Below are 24,607 nucleotides of genomic sequence, written 5' to 3'. Positions count from 1 at the left end.
ATTGGGCTGGTACTGGCATGCAAAAGGTGGTGAGACTCATGGAACTGCTCCAGCATTTTTCAGCTCCAGGACAGATGAGTTTTCAGCTCTTAGGCTTGAGGTTTGGTTGCACCCATACTTCTGCCACTTATGGCAGGAGCAGAAACAAGGGGAGATGAGAGAACCAACTTACCTTGTTTGCCAACAGTGTGGACTGGTACCAAATAAAGTGACTGTATAAACATGTCCTGACATGATTTAACTAGGTTTCCTACAACTGGAGAAAGAAACATTACCTCTCACCTTGTCAAAGACAACAGACAGCTTTACTGGGAGAGGATACTATCTCTGCTCATACTTTTGTGAGAATAAACACCTGCTTTTAAAAAAGACAACTATTTCCAAGGTACCACATTTGCTTGCAATGTTAGCATATTCAGTTTTGCTCAAGTCATGCAAAACAGATGTATTTGTAACATTTTACTTTCTTTTTTTTGGGTGGTTTTCTTTTGTTTTGTTTCTATTCCCTATCTACATCATTTATTTACTCTTTTCCTCCTGGTCCTATATATACTTCAAAGACATATTTTCAAAGAAAACTTCTCTCAGCATAGCTTGCCCCCCAGCTGCAAAAGCTTTGCTCACATATACCTCCCTGAGGAGAAATAACTTCTTTGCATAGAACTCCTTCAGGCAACATTTGCAATCATGCAAACAGGTAGAATGTTCCCATGTGCTGCAGCTCAAGAAGGAAGCATATGCATCCTGCAAAGCTAACCCAGGTGGCACCACAAATATTTATATGCCAGATAAACTTCATATCCTGCAGCTTGGACAGCTACAAACAAACACTATCCAATACATTTTTCAAGTCAATCAACTGAAAAATTGACATATGGATGGATGGCCTTATTTGAGTTCACTCATGAAAATCCTGGCAATGTAATGAATCAGCTCATCCTTTCCTGGCACTATCCTGCCCTTTGAACAGGATCTTCCTGACTTTGTGACCAACCAAACCTCTCTCTACAGCCATTCCACTTCTGGATGTTTCTGATGAAGCACTGGCAATCAATGCTACTGTGGAGCAGAGAACAAACTAGTTCCATTTCCCCTGTACAGAACAATATAGCTCATGCTTTCTAAAGATACTGGCTGTAAGAAGTGCTAAAGGATTTCAGGAGTCTGCTCCACCACTCCTGACATTAGCTGTACTGTGCATTTCTGCTTGTTACAATGGAAACCATACTGTGACCCATTTTTGCCCTCCATGAAGAGCCAAATAGCTAGTAGTCTAAGGTGGAAACTTTGGAATATGAAACTGACACAGGAAATGACAAAGTCAAAACTATGACCCAGCTTTGCATTCTTAGTGAGGGTCTTCCAGCATTCCTTCAGGATTTCTCTGATGTACTCAGAGGATATTAGCAGAAAGCACCTTAAGAAAAGGAGGTAAGAAGAGGGTGTTGGAGTATAAATCCCCATAACATTGCCCATAAAAGGTACCATGATTTGTGAAGTCCTCATTTCCATATGAGCAGAAAAATAATTTTTTTTTCTTAGAAATAAAGTTCAACATAACTCTGTGCTTCCATATAAAAACCCAAACACTCAGAGCTCTCAATGCAACACACATCTTGTACATCCTCAGTACAGCCAGAGCCATCATTCTTCCTCCAAGTTAAAATAGAAAAAACAAGACACACACACACAAGATCTAAAAAACTATGCTTTATGAAAACACAGGTCTAGCTTTGACAAAAATCATGGCAGGTCCCTTCAGCTGTCTGGAAATTTCCAGACACATTTTTAAGAAAAGACTAGCTGTGTGTAAGCACAAGAGTTGCAATGTTTCACAAACTCAGAAGTGCCCAGGAACTGTAATCTAATAAGATCCATTTAATCAGTCACAAATTAAACTGATGCAATTTTAAGGAAAACCAGCATGGATAAATAAGACTGTATTTCTGGTATTCCTGGAAGACTTCTGTTTACAAAGTCTCTGGCTTACTGACTGACAATGAGAAATTTCCTACTGAAAATTTCTCTTGATGTTACTTCTTGACACTGTGCTTCATCACACTGAGGGCTGCAGTAAGAGGACACCAGAATATTGTCTAGCTGTCCAAAGGAACAGTTATTTTTAAATATAATGTCTTTTGCACATACTGCATTAACTGAATCAAATAAGGTTGAGGTTTGCCTTGAATTTAGCCCTAAAAGAATACTAAGCAGACAAGTATTTTATTCTAACTTTTATCCTTGTTAAATCCTTTAATTAAATATCATAGTATCACAGTATAACCAAGGTTGGAAGAGACCCCAAGGATCATCAAGTCCAACCTGTCCCAACAGACCTCACAACTAGACCATGGCACCAAGTGCCATGTCCAATCTCCCCTTGAACACCTCCAGGGACGGCGACTCCACCACCTCCCTGGGGAGCCCATTCCAATGACGAATGACTCGCTCACTGAAGAACTTTTTCCTCACCTCGAGTCTAAACCTCCCCTGGCACAGCTTGAGACTGTGTCCCCTAATACAATACCATTCATTAAAATATAGATTACTGCAGAGATATTTTTTTTTCCTCAGCTAATACATTTAAATGCATTCAATCAGAGAGAAAACCCAAACAAGAACCCAAGTCTGGCCTGTAAACAGGTTAATATAAACAGCATTAAAAAGTAACATCCTGAGAGTACAGGGCATTTTTTCCATGCTTGCTAGCACATAAGTAATAACAAGGGTTAAGAGTAGTGGAATTGGCCTATTCCATACAAATTAACACACGTTAATGCAAACTACTTCCGTCTGGCTAAGTGACACAACAGTTCACCTAAGATAACTGCTTAAACATCATCCCTATCATAAAGAAGATGCAGGACACAAACTTGGCAGAAGCCCTTAAACTGCTAGCTACGAAGTGACGTACAACAACCCTGCAGTCAGGCTATTCCAGCACCAAATCCAGGAGTATCAACAGCATGAAGGCTTCAGATGGGCTTCTGCAGAAGCCATGGAGTGAAAGCCCTGTGCAGGGAGCAACAGGGCCACTACTCCAGCCAGTGGAGCAGAAAGGAGCTGCTAGACAACCAAGGGAAAGGAGGTGGCACTGCCATGCTTCCCCCAGGCTGATCTCCCCAGTGCCCTGCTCCCTGGGTGTTACAGACTCAAAGTTGTGACAAAAATTAATTAGACCTAAAGTGAACGGGGTCTCCTAAAACTGTTAGCTTATTTTTAACTTCACAGTTGCTACAGGCACAGTATTGAGAGGTTTCCCTTATATCAACAGACAGCAGGAAGATCATGAGCAAGAAAAGTAGCAAAACAATGCCTTTATCTGTGCCTGTTCAGATTGGTGTTGTTCATATTGGTGTCATTCACTTGCCTAGAATTAAAAAGAAGAGTGTGAGGAGACTGATTTTACCAACCCCAACATTGTCAGACCCATGAAAAGGCTTGCTTTGGCTAGGAAATCAAAGGTTTATGGAGACAAAGCTAAAGCTGCATCTAAGAATGACAATAAAAATTATATTCAAACTCCAGAATCAGCAGTAGAGCCAGTGTTGAGAACTGATTTGCAACAGTTCCCTGACAGGCTGTAATACAATTATTTTTCTAAGTGGGGATAATTCTCAGTTTTCATTGCCAAACACAAGAAATTTAGTGCCAATACTCTCACTTCTGTGAGAATACAGAGTAGCATCTCAAACCAGGATCAGCACCTGCTGCTTCTGCAAAATCCTGTGGGCTGACACACCAAATTGAATGTGCTACAGGCTTCCATCCACTTCTCAGTCCCACCATAAATTATATGGAAGAAATCTCTTACACAATGTAGGTGATAATCAAGCAGTTGTATTCACCAACCTTTACAGGAGTAAAAGGAAGAGAGTTTAGGCTGGTACCTTTGAGAGACTGGATGTCCTTCCCTGCCATCTCTCCAAAACAGATAACACCAGAATGTCAAACCCAGCTTTAGCAGGACAAAGAACTGATGCAAAACCCTATTTTAGTGCACCCAACTTTTCTACTAGGCTTTTCTAGACTTGGGTAAACCGCCTTTTGCTTTCTCTTGCTCTCCCCAGGATGCAGCAGCTCTTGCCAAAAATAACTGTTTTAATTTTCCTTCACAATTCTCTTGCACTGTTTTAATGCTGTAGCATCACATATCCTTTTAATCCCTGCCTACACATTTTAACATTTCAAACACATGATTATTTATAAACGAAAAGCCACCAGGGCTTTGGTGATGTAAAGTGGTTTAGTGGGGACTGAAACTGGGGAGGGGGAAGAGGGGAGGGTGAGTCATCATTTTCTGGTTTTAATCCTTCACTGCTCCTCTGTTTTGGGCTTTGTTATTAGCAGTAGCACTTATTCAGTTTGAGCAGGGCCAAGACAGCAAACAAGTTATCTGAATTTGAAAGCCAAATAATTCCAACTCCTAATTCAGTCATGCACGGGTGCTCCAGGCTGTTCAGTCCCTTGAGATCCCTTTTTTTGTAGCCTAGGCTTTTCCCTCCTTTAAGTGCCAACCCATCCACGGCCTTTGGCTGGGGTTTTGTCCATCCCCACCTGCTCCTGCAAGAGGGAGAACAGACTGGGATGGAGTGACGCCAGCCTTAAGTTTTGTGCTGTATTCAGAGCTGGGCATTGCCACACCAAACGGAGCAAACGGGTTACAAAAACTGTTTGCACAGACAAAGCAAGGCACTTGAACACCACCCCTGCTCCAACTAAAACACCACTTTGAAACAAGTTGCACTGCATACTGAAGGGGAGACAGCACTTGTTCAAAATCCTCTCTCCTTTTTGGTCAGTGCTCAACATGGCAGTGAAAAATCTGTCCTCCAGCCCAATTATACCACTCCGCTGATGCTGTAACAAAAGAATAAAGAACCATGACAGAAATAACAAGGTAACCTACATCTCTTAAGGACGCAACAGCAGGAGGTAGAGAAATTAACTGTCATCATACACCATTTTTCTTCCCACTTCAAGCACCCTCTCTGTCTCTAAACAATCCTTCTATGCACACCTTCCTGTGGGAAAAAAACTTCTAAAGATTCACCCTCCTATGCCCATCTATATACCTCACACTGTTTACAACTCCAGTGAGAAACAATCCTTTGCCTTTAGCGATGAGAGCTGGGCAGCACAGGAGCCCAAGTCCAGCCTAGGAACTAAGAGCATGCAAGTTCCAGCTCTAGACTTTTTAGGGGTACTCATGTTTGGAAAAAACCTTACATGTGGATGCCTCAGATTCAGCTGCCATAGCCATGTTTCTGTACACTTTCAAAAGTGTGAATACTCTTGAGCTCCAAGTATAATTTAGGACAACTAAAAATACGCAGAACCTTGGAGAATTAGAGTAGTTATTTCAGTAAATTAACTAGGTAGCAACTGTGAAAATGCTGATGTTAGACAGTATTTCAGCTTCCTGGGCTATAAATGGGTATAATTTTTACTTACCTGACAGGTGTGTCACAAGAATTAGCTAATATTGACACTTTGATCTTTAAAATGCTTTGCCAAGTATTAATTAAGGAAGGTTCACTTTGCATTTAAAATAGCTAGCATTTTGAAGCTGAGTTTGTCTCCATCCCTCTCCTAAAATGGTAAAGAATCTACTGTTTGTTTTACTATTTATTCCCTAGGAGATTTTTTTTTTTTTGAGACATATAAGAAAGAAAGACTGATATGCAGATCTATGTTTCAAGAAAGACAAATGGATACCTCTAAATAAAATGCTGTGTTCTGTTGCAAGAATCTTCTCTCCTGTGGGTCTTGTAGCCAGACCTTTAGATTTAGGTCAAATGTTACTGAATGAAGGAAGAAAGAACACCCCAATCCTTCAGTAAACTTTGTTTTCATAACTAACCTACGAGTCTTTTTCACAAGGCAGGTCTCAAAGTGATGCATGAAAAGTTCAGAACATGTTGCAGATACTCAAGTACTGCATCTTCTGGTAAAGCGTGGCCTCATTTCTCCATAAAGGGAAAGGTGTCAACATATGGGCAGAACTCTTATTACAGTTTTGTCTGTAGCTAGTGATACACAGTGCATTCAAAGCTGCACAATGCTTTTCTTAGATGGGTCACCCACATTGGTTGCTCCTAGAGAAATATGAAGAGACAAGGCTTGCCTGTGGAGTTCTGTCCCAGTTGTTCTACACTTGATAATAAGGGCAGAACCCTCACTATGGGCACTCTTCAACAAGGTCTAGTAGCAAAGGCATGACATTTGGCCTTTATATGGCCCAGTGAATATAAACCCAGATTAGAGGGAAATGAAAGACTACTTAATAGCATATGGGAAAACAGCAGCATAAGTCTCCAGATAAGCTCCTCTGCACACCCCAGAGAGATCATTACCCAGGGCTTTCCCAGTTGCTACTGCTGGTGGTTACAGTCTGACCTGGTGACACATGCTTCTTGCGCTGGTATTGCAGAGATATCAACTCTCCTGGACTCACAGTATTTGCTCTACTGTCAGCCAGGTAACAAAAGTAATACAGAGCTGAAGAGAAAGACAAAAAGATGGAATACAGGTACTGTAAGATATGCCAGAAAGTACATGCATGAAGAGAGATGCAACCCCTGCATAGATCCCCTAAAACACCTGTTAGGGTTTCAGGGTGATGACAGCAGAAATAGCTCTGAGAACATTTGGAAAACTCATTCTTGTCCCTTGCCCAAGATGTGCAGAAGACATGCTAACAATGTTACCCAACGTTTTGGTGACTTAAGTCCTGTGGATCTAAAGATGAGTAGTCTTAGAGGTGATTCTTGGGACTAAAGTCTGATTGATTGTCACATCTAGAAAATACTACAATTTTAAGTTCCTTGCACAACTCCTTCATGACATTCTCTGTGATAGAAGACTTTTTCCCCTGTGTCCCTGTCTCATTTCATGCACAGCATAGACATTACTTACTAAACTAGCAACTCTTCAATAATTATTTTTCTCCTTATTATGCAGTGTGGCTTTATGCCTTACTGTGTTATTTATCCAAATGCTGCTGAGAATTATTTATTCACAATATAGGAGCCAAGTTCTTATAAACAACAATTAATTTTACAATACCCAGCTGGATCCTGAAACTAATGTGGACATTTTTTGAATGGGCACTGGTTCTGAGCAGCTACTTTATAATCCTAGAAGTCTAAAAAGCACCTCATAGACATTAGAGAAAGAACCTACCTACCAACAATGAAAGCTTAGTGACAGCACATGACATGATGTGCTCATCACCCAATTTGAGCCCAACTACTATGGTACCAATGCATGCATTTTACATAAGAAATACTGTTAAGAATAGTGAAGAAAATACTCAATGCTACATTAAGGACTTGTTCCAGATATCTCAGATTATAAGATGTGCACCAAAACCCTGATGCTAGGTGCTCTTCCTGCCCACCCTGTGCACTTTCCTTCCTGTGTTCTGTTGCTGCCTGGCACACACTCCCCTTCCTTCTCCTTGCAGTCACTGCCTCAAGTTTATTTTGATTTATCATCAGTGTAATGCAATACAATTTGCAGGTTATCAGCCATTCCAGTCCAGTTTACATTTTCCCTAGTCTTTCACTGAGTTTTTAAAAGAGAAAAAGCTCTCTTGCTCTCTCCATCTCCTCTCTCCTATTCACCAGGCAAAGAAAGTCAGCAAATCAACATTTCACTGCATTCCTCCAGCATCCCAACTTTCAGAATACAAAAAGTCAGCCCATAAGCTTATTGAAAAAGAATGAGGAAGTTTATGCAACTTGATTACACTTTCTAGCTTTATGAGTAACAAAAGCCCAAATAGTACCAGCTATCCTACCACACCATCACCATGTATTCAAATCCACGTTTCAATTTTGACTACACCATGTGGGTGTGTCACATGCACAAAAGTAAAATATCAGAAAAGTAATGTCTATGTGCAATCACATCTGTATTTACATCAAGGACAAAGTGCTAGCCATCCATCTCTCCACAAGGATGTGTTTATTCCTCTGTCAGTTTCATGACCATCTAATAATCATGCTGTCAATAGTCTACTCCTCAGCTTCCTGAAATGCAGGAATGTCTTTAATTTCTTTTTGCATACATACTTACATCAAATGACATTTTAACTGGGCAGATATCTTTTACAAATCAACCCATCCTCAAATGGCCCTTTCCTGCTAAACAGGTGCTTCAGAAACTACAAACAAACAAATCCCTAATATTGTGCTTTTTTCACAAAAAAAATGGAAAATGAAGATAACAGGACCTCTCCCCAAATTTTCCAGGAGATACTGCTGAAAATCAAGTTAATAAGAACAATACGAAAGCAACTCAAGAAAAACTTTTACATGTACAAACTTGTCACACACACACAGAGTATTGTTCAAGAAGTGCTACTGGCCTGAGCAAGGTCACTTGAAATGTCCTTTTAGGACCATGAAGCAACTAAAGTGACTGGTGCCAGTAAATTCTTTCAAAGCTTGTTTTGATCAGATTTTAGGGGGTTGGTTTTACACCTCATAAGCCTATATAGGTTTCAAACTGGGCCAGATATCAGTAATGTAGAGAGTCAATGCACAGTTTACTCTGTAAATATTTGTCTTAGGTATGCTGAGGATCTTAATTTCAGGCAACCCCTTATCAGTAGCCAACTCCATATAAACCACACAGTATTTCACAATGTTCCCGTAGTATCTCAGTGCTTTGGTATTACTGGTCAGTTAGTAGTTTTAGAAGAGAGGTTTATAAAGCCCAAAGGCTAAATAAAATTAAAACTGTTGCAGCTTATTATGCATTTAAGACAGGATCACCGTCCTATTAGACATCTAAGTCATGAATTCTGTACTTTATCCAGCATTTTGAAGGGCTTAGTTAACCGTTTCCAAACTCATCAGGAAGGCTCCGGGAAACGGAAGGTGAGATTGTAGGGAAAATGTAATATGAAAAAACTCTGGAACAAATCTCTGGCAGCTAGAAGTCCATGACTATCACTACCCTGCACACCAAAGCCACTCATAGCCACCTGGGATATGACTTGCAGAGATACACCTTTGCTTCACATACAAATATGTATGTACACTTATGCATGCACACAAGTAGGGAGCTCACATTATTATAAAAACAATAATGGCTAAGCAATAACTTTAAGAAAATTAATGGGTTATTCAACAGCAAAGTAATAGTTCCAAAAAGATCTAGAAAATGAACCCATGCTCTTTTTGTTAGAGAACTATTGACTCCTGGTTTGAAAAAGTGACCTCAAGTGAGCAATGATGCACTTAGCCCTCAACTTGCAGCCACTGTATTTCACTCTAAATTGAATTGCCAATCCATAGTGCAATCTTCTTCTACTATAAACTTACATCTTTGGAGCAAGTATACAGAATACCACTATACACTATCTGCATTACTCCAAGTTAGAGTATATTCCCCTTGAAATGGAAAATATGTCCACATTACAGAATTTAAATACCCCCATGGGTATTTTAACAGGGTTAGTGTATTTTTTTTCCCCTTCCTTTTAAGGACACCTAGTGACAACTTCATGTTGACATTTTTCCTGTGAACATTTCATAAGCATGTAAATAACTAATAGGATATGGCCCCATTAAAAACAGTTAGATATGTATAGCCTACAGACCCATACTGAAAACCACACAGTACAGACCTTTTTTGTGTCACACACATATGCACAATGATCAGGTCCAGCATTGCTGCCATGTTAAAATTGGTCTTTTTGGCAAATTCAGCTGCCAATTTAGCATGGTTTATAACAGCAACAGTGCCAGTGGTGTGCAAACATAACTAAATGACACATGCCATTAAATACTTACATTCACTTTTCCAGCAAGTCTTCTTCACTACAATCAAGTTATTTTCCAGGACAGTGTTTAATCTTCTTACTAAACAAAAGAAGGTAGCAATTAAAAATATATTCGTAAGCACTAAGCTACGTTCAGTCATCATAAATTTATGAACTTTAAAATAATGATTTAAGATAATCTATAATGTCCCATAAACTTGTAAGTTGTTTATATATAGTCAATTTCATTACATTTTAAACACAACTTGAGCACACCATAACTTTCAATCCTGAGGCTACACGGGACAATGTTTTGTATTTCAATAGCTCCTTGGGTAATAAATCAGATGGACAGCTGCTCACAGATGTACAACTAATTACTGAAGAACTGAGAGCTCCACTGATATATTACCAGAAAGAATGCCTGGCATTACAGATGGATTATTGTATGACTTGGCACTCCTCTAGTTAGAGCTTGAACGTGCTCTTATCAATGGCAGTACTCAGCACCTCCCACGATCAAACATTCAAGGATGGAAGAGAAACAGTGTCTGTCCCTCTAGGGAAGTGTAAAATACTATCTGATATTCTTTGACATCACTGTATATGCCAAAAAGTAATATAAAATTGTTCATGCAGATTGTTCAACACTGTTAACTGTCCTTGAGAAAATATCCCAGTCAATAGATGCAGCAAGTGTTGAATGTCCCAACCTCTCTCTTACACACACTTATCTCTGTTACTTTTTAGCAAAACATGTGATGCCTATTGAAACAGTTTGCACGCACTAAAAGATTGTCCGCATGGCAATTCCCTGTGGAGACAGACTCAAACACCTGGCAAAATCCACCATCTTTTCTCCAAACACAACTCATCTCAGCTGAACCTGACTTTGAGAATTCTGTTTCACTGGCCCCCCAGGGACGTACAACACAAATATCAGCAAGGCTTTTATTTTCCCTTTGTGTTCCTTGAGGCTGTCCAGTACTAAACTAAGTTTATTTTGCTAATGTTTCAATGGGATTAAATTTCTTGTTTGCATTTTCCATATCTAGTTGCTGTGGTAACACATTCTTTAAGACTTTGTACATTCATCTCTTCCTAGAGAAAAGCTTTTTGAGGGAATCTGCTCCTTCACTGGGTGGAGGATGAACATGGATAACTCAGCAAAATAATGAGATGAGGGACGTGAGAGAAGAGCCGAGTAGGGTATTTAGACCATAGTGGCATGATATGGCCAAACCAGAGAGTGTAGACTTGAATTGGGACTGAGGGAAAATGATTGAGAGAAGTAGAAGGGGAGTGTAAATGAAACAGACAACCCAAAAGACAGATGGGAAAAAACCTTAGACTTTTAACCAAGGGAAAGGGCAAATTTCTTTCTATGTCTTACTGATAAAGGAAAAAACCAGACCTGGTGCAGCAACTTAAGCATATAAAAGACAAGGAAAGACATAACTAAAGGGGAGTACAAAGGGATGTGAAAGATCATGATACTGTCAACAGCCATGAAGAAAGAAGTTGGAGGTAGTTAGCAAGGAAAGAAGACTTAATACCACAGAGAGGTTTCCTTTATATGTCCATGTTGTCTCCCATTCAGAGCATATTTGCCATCATTGCTAAAGAGTGATTTAGGCATGTCTTACACTGTTAGTTCACATCTCAACTTTGCAAATGCAACATCTGAAGTGTGTGTAAATTAGTGTTTTGTGAGCCTGGAAAAGTAATCAAGAGGCTGAGGGAGCTGGGGTTGCTTAGCCTGCAGAAGAGGAGGCTCAGGGCAGACCTTATTGCTGTCTACAGCTACCTGAAGGGAGGTTGTAGCCAGGTGGAGGTTGGTCTCTTCTCCCAGGCAACCAGCACCAGAACTAGAGGACACAGTCTCAAGCTGTGCCAGGGAGGTTTAGGCTGGATGTTAGGAAGAAGTTCTTCATGGAAAGAGTGATTGACCATTGGAATGGGCTGCCCACAGAGGTGGTGGAGTCACCATCACTGGAGGTGTTTAGGAAGAAACTGGATGGGGTGCTTGGTGCCATGGTTTAGTTGATTAGATAGTGTTGGATGATAGGTTGGTCTCAATGATCTCAAAGGTCTTTTCCAATCTGGTCTATTCTATTCTATTCTATTCTATTCTATTCTATTCTATTCTATTCTATTCTATTCTATTCTATTCTATTCTATTCTATTCTATTCTATTCTATATGCTGTCATCCCTGACTGTAATGTCCATCTTACCCTCAGTAATAACAGTACATCCCTTGCTAATAAGATCAGAAATTTATTTATTGAGAAAATAGTTGCAACCATAAGCCAGGAACTGGCAGAGAGTAACTAGACTTATGTGTCAGTTTTCACACGGGTACACCAGGCATTTTAGTCTGTAGTTGGTAATCATCTGTGCCAGAGTGTGATGCTACCAAACTGTACTCAATTTTCTGTGTTATAACATAGGAAGCCTTTTTCATAAGAGGATTGGGACACAAGCCAGAAATCTCACTCACTGTCTCCCTTTTGATTCAGACTGAGTCATCAGATTTTCCAGGTTTCTCCACTCAAATGGCACATTGCTTTGGCTAGGTTTAGATGGACACAAGTGGTACCATCTGCTGCAACGGTTCCTGGTTTTGTTTGGGTTTGTTTTTCCCTTCTACCTCCTGGTTGTAGCACAACAGCTCTTTTTCAGAATCTTATGCTGGAAAACCACGAGGAACTAGTCTTTCATGGTATGACTTTGGCCAGCTGACCAATAAAAATGGATTGCTTTAACTACAGGAACTGAGGTACCCATTGCTATTATAGGCTCTCTGGCAGGTGGATGCTCTTGCAGACTGACCTAAGTTAAAAGTACCTAGATTACATAGAGCAGCTGTTCTGTAAAGCTGACAGAAAACATGAGTACAAACAAAGCAAGATGGTAGGAGGTGCTTACACAAGCTAACTTCAGTCTAACAAGGTTATGTCTCCTCTCTCCACTGGCTTGACTTCCATGTATACCTCTGGAGGAGGAATCAATCTTCCCTGAGCCATTTTTCAGAGGAGAGACCTTCTCCCCTTCATAATCCACAGAGGACAGCAGGGAAATTACTGCCATTAGACTGCACTTAGCTCTAATGCTGTCCAACTCCAGTTTGAATGCACTTAACTGCTCTCACCTTTCATATGACACAATTTCTGCCTTTCAAATCAAAATACCTCTTTAGGATGAAAAGACAAAGACCACCATGGATGTGTCATGCAGTCAAGACCATTGGGACAGGTCAATAACCCAGCAGGGACAAGACAACTGTAAATAACTTCCCCATCCTGCAAGCATCCTCCCCCTTATCAGGCAGCTGCACCACTGTATGTATGGTGAATGTCTCGGGTACCAGAATTTTAAAAAGGCTGCAAACTCTGGCTGATCAGTTGTGTCCAAGAGCAAAATTTTGCAACTGAATAAGACACTGTCCTGGCACTGTGGCTGTTGAGGGGATTGTGGCTTCCAAAATCTGCAAGAAACAGAGCATGGCAGTGCCTAAAGCAGACTTTGCTGTAAGAAAGAATGTACTGAATACTTTTTTTTGTTTGTTTGCTTGCTTGCTTCTAAAGCTTAAAAAAACCCCACCACCCAGATCATAAACCACATTTCTTCGATGGAAGCTTTTGTTTGTTTGTTAGAAAGGGCATGCAGGGGGTCAGGGATAGAAAGTTGCACTATCCGGTTCCCAGACACAGACCTTACTCCCATGAGCTTTCAGCTACATGTAACATATGGATCAGATACAGGCTTCTATACACCCTGGAGCTTTTCTCTGGCTGTTAAGCTAGCAAGCACAGCGCACTCGATAGGATAACACCATATACTGCCTTTCTGAGCTTCATTTTTTAAATGGATCCTCACATTTTGGTGCTGGGAAAGCTGCATTACAACACTGAGACCATGTCCTGCAAACACGATACAGAATTTAATAGTAAAAACTTTAAGATTATATCAAATGTCAGCTTAAGACTCTAAACACTGCAGTGAACTCAGTCGCACACTACTACACCCCACAATGCTGCATTTTCCCTCACCTTCAGCTCTCCACCTTATGTTGCTCTTGATCATTTCCACTCTGCCCTCTCCAACTGCTTGACCTCAGAGACATCCATTTGACTTCTAGAACATGAAACTCAAAGTTTTATTACTGACTTCCCTTCTGTCTCCTCAGCTTGGCTATCTTAGAATCATAGAATCAATAAAGTTGGAAAAGACCTCACTTAGTATCCTTGTCATCTTGAAGCTGCTCTCCCTTCAATACAATTAAACTCCCTTCCCACTCCACTCCCTTTTGTTTCCAGTCAATTCCACTTCCTTTTGACCTCAGTTTTATGCACTATGAAAACACCTTGACCAACCCTGTGCAAAAATTGGTGATTCTTCCCCTCTACTCTACTCTTGTGAGACCCCACTTGGAGTACTGCATCCAGTTGTGGAGCCCCCAACATAAAAGAGCATCAATCTACTGGAGCAGGTCTAGAGGGTCACAAAGATGATCAGAGGGCTGGAGCACCTTCCCTATGAGGACAGGCTGCAAGAGTTGGGGCTAATCAGCCTGGAGAAGAGAAGGCTCCAGGGAGACCTTATAGCAGCCCTCTGGTACCTGAAGGGGTCCTATGAGAAAGGGACATTTTATAAGGGCTTCTAGTGATAGGACAAGGGATAAAGGCTTTAGGCTGGAAGAGGACAGGTTTAGAGAAATTCTTTGCAGTGAGGATGGTGAGACACTGCAACAGGTTGCCCAGGGAGGTTGTGGATGCCCCCTCCTTGGAAGTGTTCAAGGCCAGGTTGGACAGGGCCCTGAGCAGCCTCATCCAGTGGAAGATGTCTTTGCCCATGGCATCGGGGTTGGAACTAGATGACCTTTTAAGGTTCCTTCTAACCCAAACCATTCTATGATATGAACTCTGGTTGTCTGTAGTTTAAGCATACTTGCACTGACCCTGGTTAGTCTATGTGACAAGTATCATATGCAGGTAAGAAAAGATCCAAATTTTTCTACATGCTAGACTAATCAACAAACATTAGAGATACCTCCATATATATTTTTTTTTATCCCCAGGGTTAGTTAGTAAGTTCCAGGGACTTAAAGGATAAATTCAAAATCATAAAGAGTACAGTCTATGCCCATGACTTTTCAAATCCCATGATTCAAATTGTTTCAAAATGAATCCTGTGAGAAGTACTTATATCACATTACAGAGGATTTACACATGCTAGTGCAGATGCCTCTTCAAACCTGATAGTTTCTCTGTACTCATACAGCTCTGTTCCCAGTACAGCTAAAGGAAGAAGGTTGGTTCTTCCACAAGGCAATGGAAACTGGGTTTCTTTCTTTTACCGTTGCATGGAGGCATCCCAGTTGCTTATGTTAGGAGTCTGGGTTGTTAAAGTGAGTTATCATCATTATATAATAGCATATTGTGCCCTCTAACTAAAAAAATATTCAGAAGTTAGTGATGAAGTCATCAATGTCTTTACTCTGATATACTCTACATAAACATAGAGAGACAGTAAAGAACCTGTCTTTAACAGCTTAGCAGGATGGCCACATACAGGATTTTCATGAAGCACTTTGCCTTCTCTACATCTGTCAAGAGACTAGAGTGGACTTCATGGAAAGTTGCCAAGGCAGATCTCTCATTTCTAACTCACACAGCTTCCCAAGTAATAAAGACTGCCTGCAAGCATGAGCCCAGTCTCTGATTATTAAGTAAACACTTGCCACTTATGTTCCAAATGAAGATTAACCATCAAGCACTTTACAAAACATGCTACATTGGAGACCAAAGGTGAAATCCAGTGGGCACTGAAGTGTGAGTTTCTGCAAGGCCAAAATTGCTGTCCTGAATGTGCATGTGTGCGTTAATGCGTTCACATAGGGAACGGCTACAGGAGCAACTGACACACTCCTGTGCAAAGCCAGAAAACATTCACACTTCCACTTCGATGAGCCTGTGCATTTAACTAGCCTCACTCCATTAAAATACATTTATATATGTCTACCCTTGAAGAGCACACCATGCTCAAGGTCCCAGATAGACAAGCCTTTATCATTCAAGGGGCAGAGTGTAAAAGAAATTCAAGCATTCTTTGTGGTTACTGTTACTTTCCCAGTTAGCTTTAGACAGCACTTTTTCAGCATGGGAGGACACTGATTTTTTTTTTCTCTGAAGCCTCACTTCTTGCTCTGAGGGTGCACAGGGGCAAGGCCAGCCACCGTGACACACTGCCTCCATGCAAGTGGCCTGTTTGTACAACCTGGTGGTCTCTCAGCAGTGAAAAATGCTCACCGCATCATGAGCATCATCTAGTCCAGGTGACAGGAAAGACTACACTGCACAACAAAGTTTACTCTTAGTTTTCCAGGAATTCAACATCTTGCTGGCACAGCCACGTTTTTAAATTACACAAAATTACCCAAGGCTGACAAGTCCAGTCTTCCCTTCACTTTGCTATTACTTCAAAGTCATAAAACACTGTTGCCATTTCCCTCTGTTCTCAGCTCAAGAGGATTACCTAATCATTTTTAATTTTCTCCCTTGGCTTCTGAGGGCCTGAGAAGAGAAGAGGCATGGAGAGAGGCATGTTGAAAAATACGGAAGACTGTCGTCTATGTTTGTGCTGACATTAGAAAACAATATAAACACAGATCAGTTAGACCAGTTTGCCATCACCAGCAGCTTCCAAAGTACAGGAACAGCTCAATCATTTCAAAATACCAATTCAATGACGAGAATTATTAGGAAGCTTGTGTTATTTTGGTGATGTGCATGTTGTCCCCAAACTGGGTTCTTTACCCTGCACACAAAACCAATCAACACACAGAACTGAGATATTTGTTTTCTTCCAGTTCTGCATAGCAAAGGGTGCTAAGTACAATAAAACAAGTATCTCATCTCTGTAGAGTCAATTGGTTTTTGCACACCAAGTAAAGAAACCGTTTTAGGGACAACATGCACATGCAGCCTTACAGGCAGTTTTGTGCTTGAAGCCTTGTACAGCTGCTGATTTGGTTTAAAACAACCCCAGCAACAGCAACCACAGACCCCTTCACAAAAAAACAGCTGTTAGCTACTAACTGAAGAACACAAAAAGTCACTGAAATTGTCTTACGACCATTACTGTTCAATCAGGGTAAACTGTGAACCATCCAAAGACACTGCTTCAGAGTCTTTCACCTCGAAAATCAGTGTCTGCTACATTACATTCCTCCTTTCATCTTCATGTCATTGAAGGCATTTCACAGGCAGTTTTATTTCTGAAAGCACTGATTTTTGATCGATCTGCTCTGGCCTGCATTTGAAATAGGATACCATATGAAATTGGATCTTGAGAGCCTCAGACATGTCCAGACTTGCATGGAAGGTTAAACAAGAATAAAAAGAAGGCTTTTTTAAACACAGGGTGCTAGAAAAACTGTTTTTAAAGTGCCCTCCATTTCTCTCAACTGGAAGTAATACATTTCCTCTATCAAGTCTTTTATATCAAACTCTTGTCATTGGTATGCAACTCACCTCAGAAATATGCATTTTAATAGTCAACCAAAGTGATCCAAACCACCAAGGTAATTAAGACCACTTTAAAACTGGCTTCACTACCTTTCCCCATACATCTGCCAAGCTACCGCCCAGTCCTGCAGACTCTTAATCACGTAGTCAGTGGGAGTATTCGCACAAGAATTTAAAGGTTTACACCCTAGATTACAAAATGCAGCCTACCTTACTGGAAAAAGGAGCAGGCATGACAGTAGGAATGTGAAAAAGGGGAGGAAAAACCACTTAATGTAGACAGGTAAAAAGGAAATGCACCACGGATGAGAGAGAAGTGACACAAAGAGATAAGAAGCAAAGGTTGGTGTGGAAAATAAGAGGAAAAGCATAAAAGGATGGAGAGCTTATCCTGAACACTATAGGGCTTTAAAGGCCTTTGCAAGACATTGAACAGAGAAGAAAGTGCAGGAAATAAAGTTAGACATAGCAAATTGGACTGAAGCGCTGAGAGCTTTATTTTTAATTTTTATTTTAAAAGTCAAAATTACACACGGATCACTTTCAAAATCCTTTTTCATCTCCCACTGGGCTGCTGATTCCTCTGGAGCAGAATATGAGATGGGGTGAGGATTGCTGGCATCGTGAACCATGAAAGCCTTGCCAGAGTGCAGACAGATAGATCAGTGAAGTCTTGGTGCCTCCTTTGACTGCAACCAATGTTTCCCAGGATAGCCCACTGCAGTGCAATTTTTCCTTCTTGCTTTTTTTTTTTTTTTCCTTTTCTTTTTCCTGTTTGTTTCTAAAACTGCAAAAAGGAGTCAATGCAAAGCCCGGTTTGAGGTCTGAGTAAAATTTCATTTTTCCCACTGAGAAACGTGCAAAAAGCAGAACTGTGCCTCTTGCTGGCCATATCAGAAAGCATCACAAAAAATAAAAATAACAGGGATGTTTTGTTTGCTCATCAAAATCACAGAACAAGGTGACTCTGCCTAATTATCAGCAATATAAGAACACAGCCTTCCTTCAAATCAGGCAGAAGGGCTCTTCTTGTTTTCTTGTGCCTCTCAGGGAATCAGTGTGATCCCACCCCATCCCCCCTTCCTTCCTCCATGAGCTGTCTTCCCAATCTGGAATCCTTCAGAGCTGGGAAACAGACCCCCTGCCTTGATTCCCATCATCTACACCAATTTATGTTAGCAAGCCAGGCCAGCTGGCCACTTCCACACCCAAGGAGCCCATACGCTCTGATGCTGTGCTGTTTTTACATAAACAGCAAACCCAAACCCAGGAAAGTGCAACAGTCCAGCAGAGCTTTGTCTGCCAGGTTAAAACTTACTCCCTGCGCTGTGATCTTAACCTGCTTGCTGCTGCTGAGCACAGACACTTCCCCAGGTGTAGCTGCTCCTCTTTCACAAAAAATTTCAAAGGTATTTCTAGGCTGGGGGAAGGGTGAATGCTTATTGTTGCTACTTCAGTAGGAAAGACACATGTTTGTTGCTTTGTTTTAAAAAAGAAGCTGTTCCAAACTGTGACAGGAGCTGGGCTCAGGCTGATACTGCCCTATCTTGCAGAGCAAGTCACAGCAGGTTCTGTAATTGCAGGTTCTGCAAACATTGATTTTATCCCTGCACCCCAGGATCTTAACTTGCCCGGTGCTCCTGAGCAGAAGACACCTGTGATTGCAGCTGTTGGCATCAACAGGGAACAACCAGCTGACCCAAAGGTCCAGCCAACTTCAGTCCTTCCTTGGCTAACACCCTTCTCTTTTTTCCTTTTTTCTTTTCTTTTCTTTTCTTTTCTTTTCTTTTCTTTTCTTTTCTTTTCTTTTCTTTTCTTTTCTTTTCTTTTCTTTTCTTTTCTTTTCTTTTCTTTTCTTTTCTTCTTTTTCTTTTAGTTTCTCTTTTCTTTTCTTTTCTATTTTCTTTTTTTCCTTTCCTTTCCTTTTCTTTTCTTTTTTAATTTTCTTTTCTTTTTTCTTTTCTTTTCCTTTTTTTTTATTTTCTTTTCTCTTTTCCTTTTTTCTTTAACCTCTTTCCTTCATGTTTACATGGGACACAAGCTACAGGAAAAAATGCTTGTTGTTCAGTTTAATAACTTTTTTTTTCCTGCTAGCAGAGGAAACCACATTTGGATCCACACGAAGGGAAAGGCAATATTTATAAAGGAAGTTCCCACACTTCCTCTTCAAACAAATCACTCCTGGCTGGTTTTGCAATTACAGCCCTACTGTAAAAAGAACGGAGGAGGTTTCGTAAAAAAAGCATTGAGTATATTATTTCCTTTTAAAGTCACTTGCCTCTGAAAAGGCAGCTTCCAGAGCGGTGAAAGAGTTAAGCACTTGGGACAAACTGTCAAGTTTTCAGTAACTAATTTACTCTTCCGGTAGGCCTGGAGGAAATCCACAGCCACCACAAATATTTCTTGCTTGTTTCAATACTACTCTTTGTGAAATGGATTTTAATGGCCAAGCAAAGCGATCCAAACCGCAGATGTAATTAAAGCTGCTGAAACTGGCTCCACGAAAGGCTGAGAAGCACCCCATGCCCTGTCTGAGGGCAGCCACCATGGCACAGGCTGGGCATAGCAGCAGTGACACCAGGAAACCTTGTCCTCATCCTTGCCACAGTGCAATGGCAGTGACTGGCACAAGCCAGTGCAGGATGTCTGTGGCGAGGATGCTGCTCTGATCTGGAGGAGCATTTGGTCTCGCTCTGTTTCCATCCCACACCATGCTCTCTGGATTATAAAATTTTGCCATTGCATGCCCACTTGTTTGCAATACTGCAGCATTAAAAATATCTCATCCATGGGAAAACTGTATTTGACAAGCAGTATTTCTCACTGCACACATCAGTTAAAAGTCTGCAACACTAGTGTAGGAAGCTGTGACACTTTCCTGGCAATTCATAGCAAATTAGCTTCCTATTTGAACTGACACACCTTGATTTCTTCTGCAGTGAGTCAAACCCCTAGTCTGCCTGAAAGGTCAGTAGTTCCCTGATATTGAAATTTCTATTAGATCCATACTTAGCAAAGGAAGAATAAATTTTTCCCAAAACTCCTATCCAAAGAGGGGGAGGATGGAAAGTAAAATCAACATACCTGCTGAAAATAGCTCTTGAGATAAAAAGTATGACTGCTTTGGCAATTACTAACTTCTCTCTCCTCCTGCGCACCCCTCCTCAGACATGCTGAGGTGTGAAAGGCTTAGGAAACTCCCTGTCCCTACTCTGCATTTCTTTGAATGTTTAATTTTAGATTAGAACACAATTGGATTTGGACTTGGTTAACCTTTCATCCACAGAAAATCCCACACCTTTGAGTTACTAATTTCATTTGATAACAGCTGCAGAAAACTAACTCCATATTTTTGAAGTTAAGTCACTGCCAAATTCTGTTTTCAAGTGCCAGCTGCCCAGAATAAAACTAAAGAACTTCCCAAAACAATTATATTTAAATTATTAATTAAAACCACTTGGAATATTATAATTAAAATCAATCAATTTATGCAAAGAGATCTACAAACCAAAAACACAGTTACAGAGAAAGAAATTCATTGGCTGATGAATAATTAATATAGCTCTTCATTTGTTTAACCTCATGTGCCAAGTAGAACAAAGGAAAAGTCATTAATACGAGTAGATTGCAGAGCTAACAGAGATCGTTACACATTTATAATCACTAAACTGTTTAAGTGGAAAGTTTGCAAGGAAAAAAAAAAACAAAAAACCAAGCAACCCTGCAATATTAGGTTCAGAACAAACTACAAAGCAAAGCAAAGCAGAGCTGCCTCTTAGGCTTGTTTGCTGTAGGTAAGCAGCAAGACCTGTCATCAGCTGTTAAGAAGCGAGGTGTTCCTTTGAAACCTCTGTTTCAGACCTGCGAGTAAGATTCATGAAAGTAGCTGGTCTGACTGCCCTCCTGCCTCTGGAAGCAAAACACCATGGCTTGCCCAATTACCTCCATATACTTACCATGAAGGCAGGCACCTTTCTATTCCTACATGCCCTTTGTCCTCTCAGCCACAGAAAGAAACATTTTCCTAGTGTGACATGCTACAGGCTCCTTGGCAAAGCACACTTACTCTTTAAAAAACAGTGGGGTTTGGTAAACAATGTGCAGACTTCCTGGGGATTACCAGAACTACATACCTCTTGTTAAACAGTGCTCCAGTGACATAAGATGATGTCAGTGGAAGAAGAGTGCAAATCATTCATTAAGCACAACTAAAAACTTCGCATGTGTTAATTTATAACATTCCTTAGCTCGTTTATTTGGCTTGGAGTGAGCGGAATCAGAAGGGTAAAACAAAAGCAAGTAATTAGTGTCATGTCACTGGTATGATGCTACTCTGTTTTCATCCTACTTAACTATTTCTCTCCAGCTGCACATTTACACCTTTTCAAAGAAAAGCTGGATTTATATATACAAAAGGACTCAGAGTACCTCCCAAAGAAATGTCACAGATCTAAAAAGTGCCCGTGCAGGAGAACATTCATTGTCTTTTAAATGCTGAATTACAGCACAGAAGGTAAAAAATGAAGTAGGTGTTTTATCAACGAGCTTCCTGCATGCTCAGAGGCAACAATGGGGATATTTTCACACTGTGAAAACAACACAATGTGTCCACAATACATTTCTGCTCCAAATGGGAGGCTCACCTACCTCCCTCAATAAACAACATACCTTCTCAATCCTTCATTACATTACTCTCACTGACCCACCCCCCCCCCCCCCTTTTTTTTTTTTTTTTTTTTTTTGGTGCTTTTCCCCATAGCCTTCTCTATGTCCTGTCTGCTGAAACAGAGTGCAGCTAGTAACATTAGACCTGAACTTTCTACCTCCTAACAGTGCACTCAAACAACTAGACAAAACATACTGTCCCATTTCTAGACATTGTCTCTGCACTGATCTCAGAACAGAAACCCTTTCTGGTCATGAATGATAAACGATGTGATTTCCTCCATGATAAATGATGGGACTTTGTACAAACAAAGCTTTGCCTTGCCTTCCCTGGGACTGTATTGTACATGGATAAAGCACTGCCATGAAACTCATCTTCAGTTCATAGAACATGAAGAGTCCCAGAAGAATATCTTTTTTCTAGTGTTGTTTTTATGGCTAATCATCCCTCTTGACTAATACTAAAGCAGTTAAGTGGCTTACAGAAGTGTTCTGTCACTGCTAACCTGGAAGTATCTGCCTTATGCCACAGGGCACAGTGTGGACACCCATAGCAAAACACGGGTCCAGTTCTCACCCAGCATGAGAAGCCAGACCCGTTCTGCTCTGATGTACCCATCCTGTTGAGTATGGCAGCAAGGCAGGGTGGCTAGTTCTTGAGACCAGACACTTACCAGCAGCCAAGAACAGGCTTATATTTTGCACCATTTAAAAATGAGAAGTCACATTCCTACAGGTCCAGCCTCCCAGGTTGTTAGCTCAATTTGTTTTGTTGAGAATGTGAAATACATTCAAGTCTTGCCAGACCTGTCATTTGAAGGGCTGGGATAAAATCCTGATCTCTTTGCAAATAAGAAGTGAAATCCTGAGATGAATACAGCCTCACTCCCTGGATCTTCACACTTGTTTCTCTCCTTACACAAAGGGAGCATTGTCTCACAGGAATTCACTTTGTAGAACAGGAAGTACCTCTTAGGGTACTGAAAAGGAAAGATTTTCATCCTGGGAATAATTGCCTTCCTTAGAACACTTTTCCCTTGCTGGGTCAAACCAGACTTTTGCACTCTTCCTCATTCTATGCCTTTCACCAACATGTACTGCCACCAACTCGTTAGCACATACTTTTCATATCTTTCAAACAGATGGAAATTATGGGATGAATTACGCTTGGTTTTACAGTCAGCCCAATCCCAAGCATAGTGTTATCACCACAGATGAAAGAGCCCACAGATATGCACTGTATGCGCATAGAGGTTTGCTCTGCCTTTGCACTGATAAAGTACTTAACGGGCAACACTGGGTGAACTGAAGGTGATGCCAGAAAGGCAATGCCACAGTCTTACTGGCATGAAGCCTGAAACTTTTGTAACTGATCCTGAAAAGGTGCCTGTGATGTTATGGTCAGAAACATGCCTGTATAGTCTCTGGTCATAAACTGGCCAACTTGGATTGCTGGGTGTAGGCAGTAACCAAGTAACTAGAAATGAGTAGTTTTGTCTCTAATTATGGAGCGTTATAATGCAATGAGATCCTAAGAGAACATGATACATTTCCCCCCACTGTAAAGAAGTGCAGTTTTTCTCCGTGGTTTTTCTCTGTAGAAACAACGTGCTAAGCCACTGTCCACCATACAGCCCAGTGCCGTAGGGGATGCAGCACCCCATGGCAAAGCTGTCTCTAATTGGCACGCCTATCTGCTGATCTCACCTCTGAACTCATAGAACAAAAGAAAGCATTAATCCACATCTTCAAGAATTCAATAGTCATTTAAGCAGAAGGTCAGGTACCTAATGGGCTGTCAAGTTCTGGCTGTCTATCCACCCGTCTTCCCGCCTCCCCGAGTTCCCAGGCCTTGACTGATGGTCCTCGGCAGCTGGATACTTTGTTTGCCTGCCAAAGTGCTAGAAAGGCCTAAGCACAGGCGACTGCTTTGCAAATTTAAGTTGGGATGACATATTTTGGCTTCAATGAAGAAGAGAGGGGAAAAAAGAAAAGCAGACATGAAAAGGTATAGAGCAAGGCCTGACAATTTTATTTACACATATACATATACATATATATGTATGTATTTGTCCTGTATCACTGGCACACTTCGATAGAACATAAACATACTTTCAGATGTTTGCATTATGCTTTTTGATCCAAACCTTACTATGATTGCAGTAATTTTAGGATACCTCATAGCAAGGATACTTCTGTGTCAATGCTGTGTGGTACAGACAAAGGCAGCAGGCACAGCTGTACACATTTCCCGGATCTTTTCCAGTGCTACAGGTTATGAAGTAAGTTTGAAAACTACAGCCTGGAATGCAGAAACACAGATACGTCTCCCAGAAATTTCCAGGGGGTAGATAAAGAGGAAGAACCCCTTTCCAGATTGCTTGGGACATGGCCTGTTGAGCATACTTGCTTTGAACAGTCTCGTAAAAGCAAAACATTTGTTCCAAACAGATCACAGGTCACGTAAGCTTCCCAAGGGATATATTGGTTACAGATGTTTTCATGTAATAAAATATTCCACTCAACTGCAGTATTTCTAACTGATAATGCTAAAACTAAATTACCCTTGTCTAATGGCTACGTCCCCAATGTACTCCTTACCACGGTAAACACTGGCTCATTTGTTACCATTTAGCC

At 40.9% G+C, this 24,607-nt stretch overlaps 1 protein-coding gene across 1 annotated transcript in view; it reads right to left on the bottom strand.

Annotated features, from left to right (window-relative positions):
- PLXNB2 (plexin B2) overlaps window positions 1-24,607 on the bottom strand; it is a 257,964-nt gene that overhangs the window by 108,368 nt on the left and 124,989 nt on the right. The window contains exon 4 of the mRNA XM_054173886.1: window positions 9,807-9,875. Within this exon, the coding sequence (XP_054029861.1) occupies window positions 9,807-9,808 (2 nt within the window). The 5' untranslated portion in view covers window positions 9,809-9,875. The remainder of the gene's footprint in view (window positions 1-9,806; window positions 9,876-24,607) is intronic.

This window comes from Dryobates pubescens, chromosome 27 (assembly GCF_014839835.1).
Source record: "Dryobates pubescens isolate bDryPub1 chromosome 27, bDryPub1.pri, whole genome shotgun sequence".
NCBI classification, from domain to species: domain Eukaryota; kingdom Metazoa; phylum Chordata; class Aves; order Piciformes; family Picidae; genus Dryobates; species Dryobates pubescens.
This window is presented reverse-complemented; position numbering and strand designations above follow the sequence as displayed.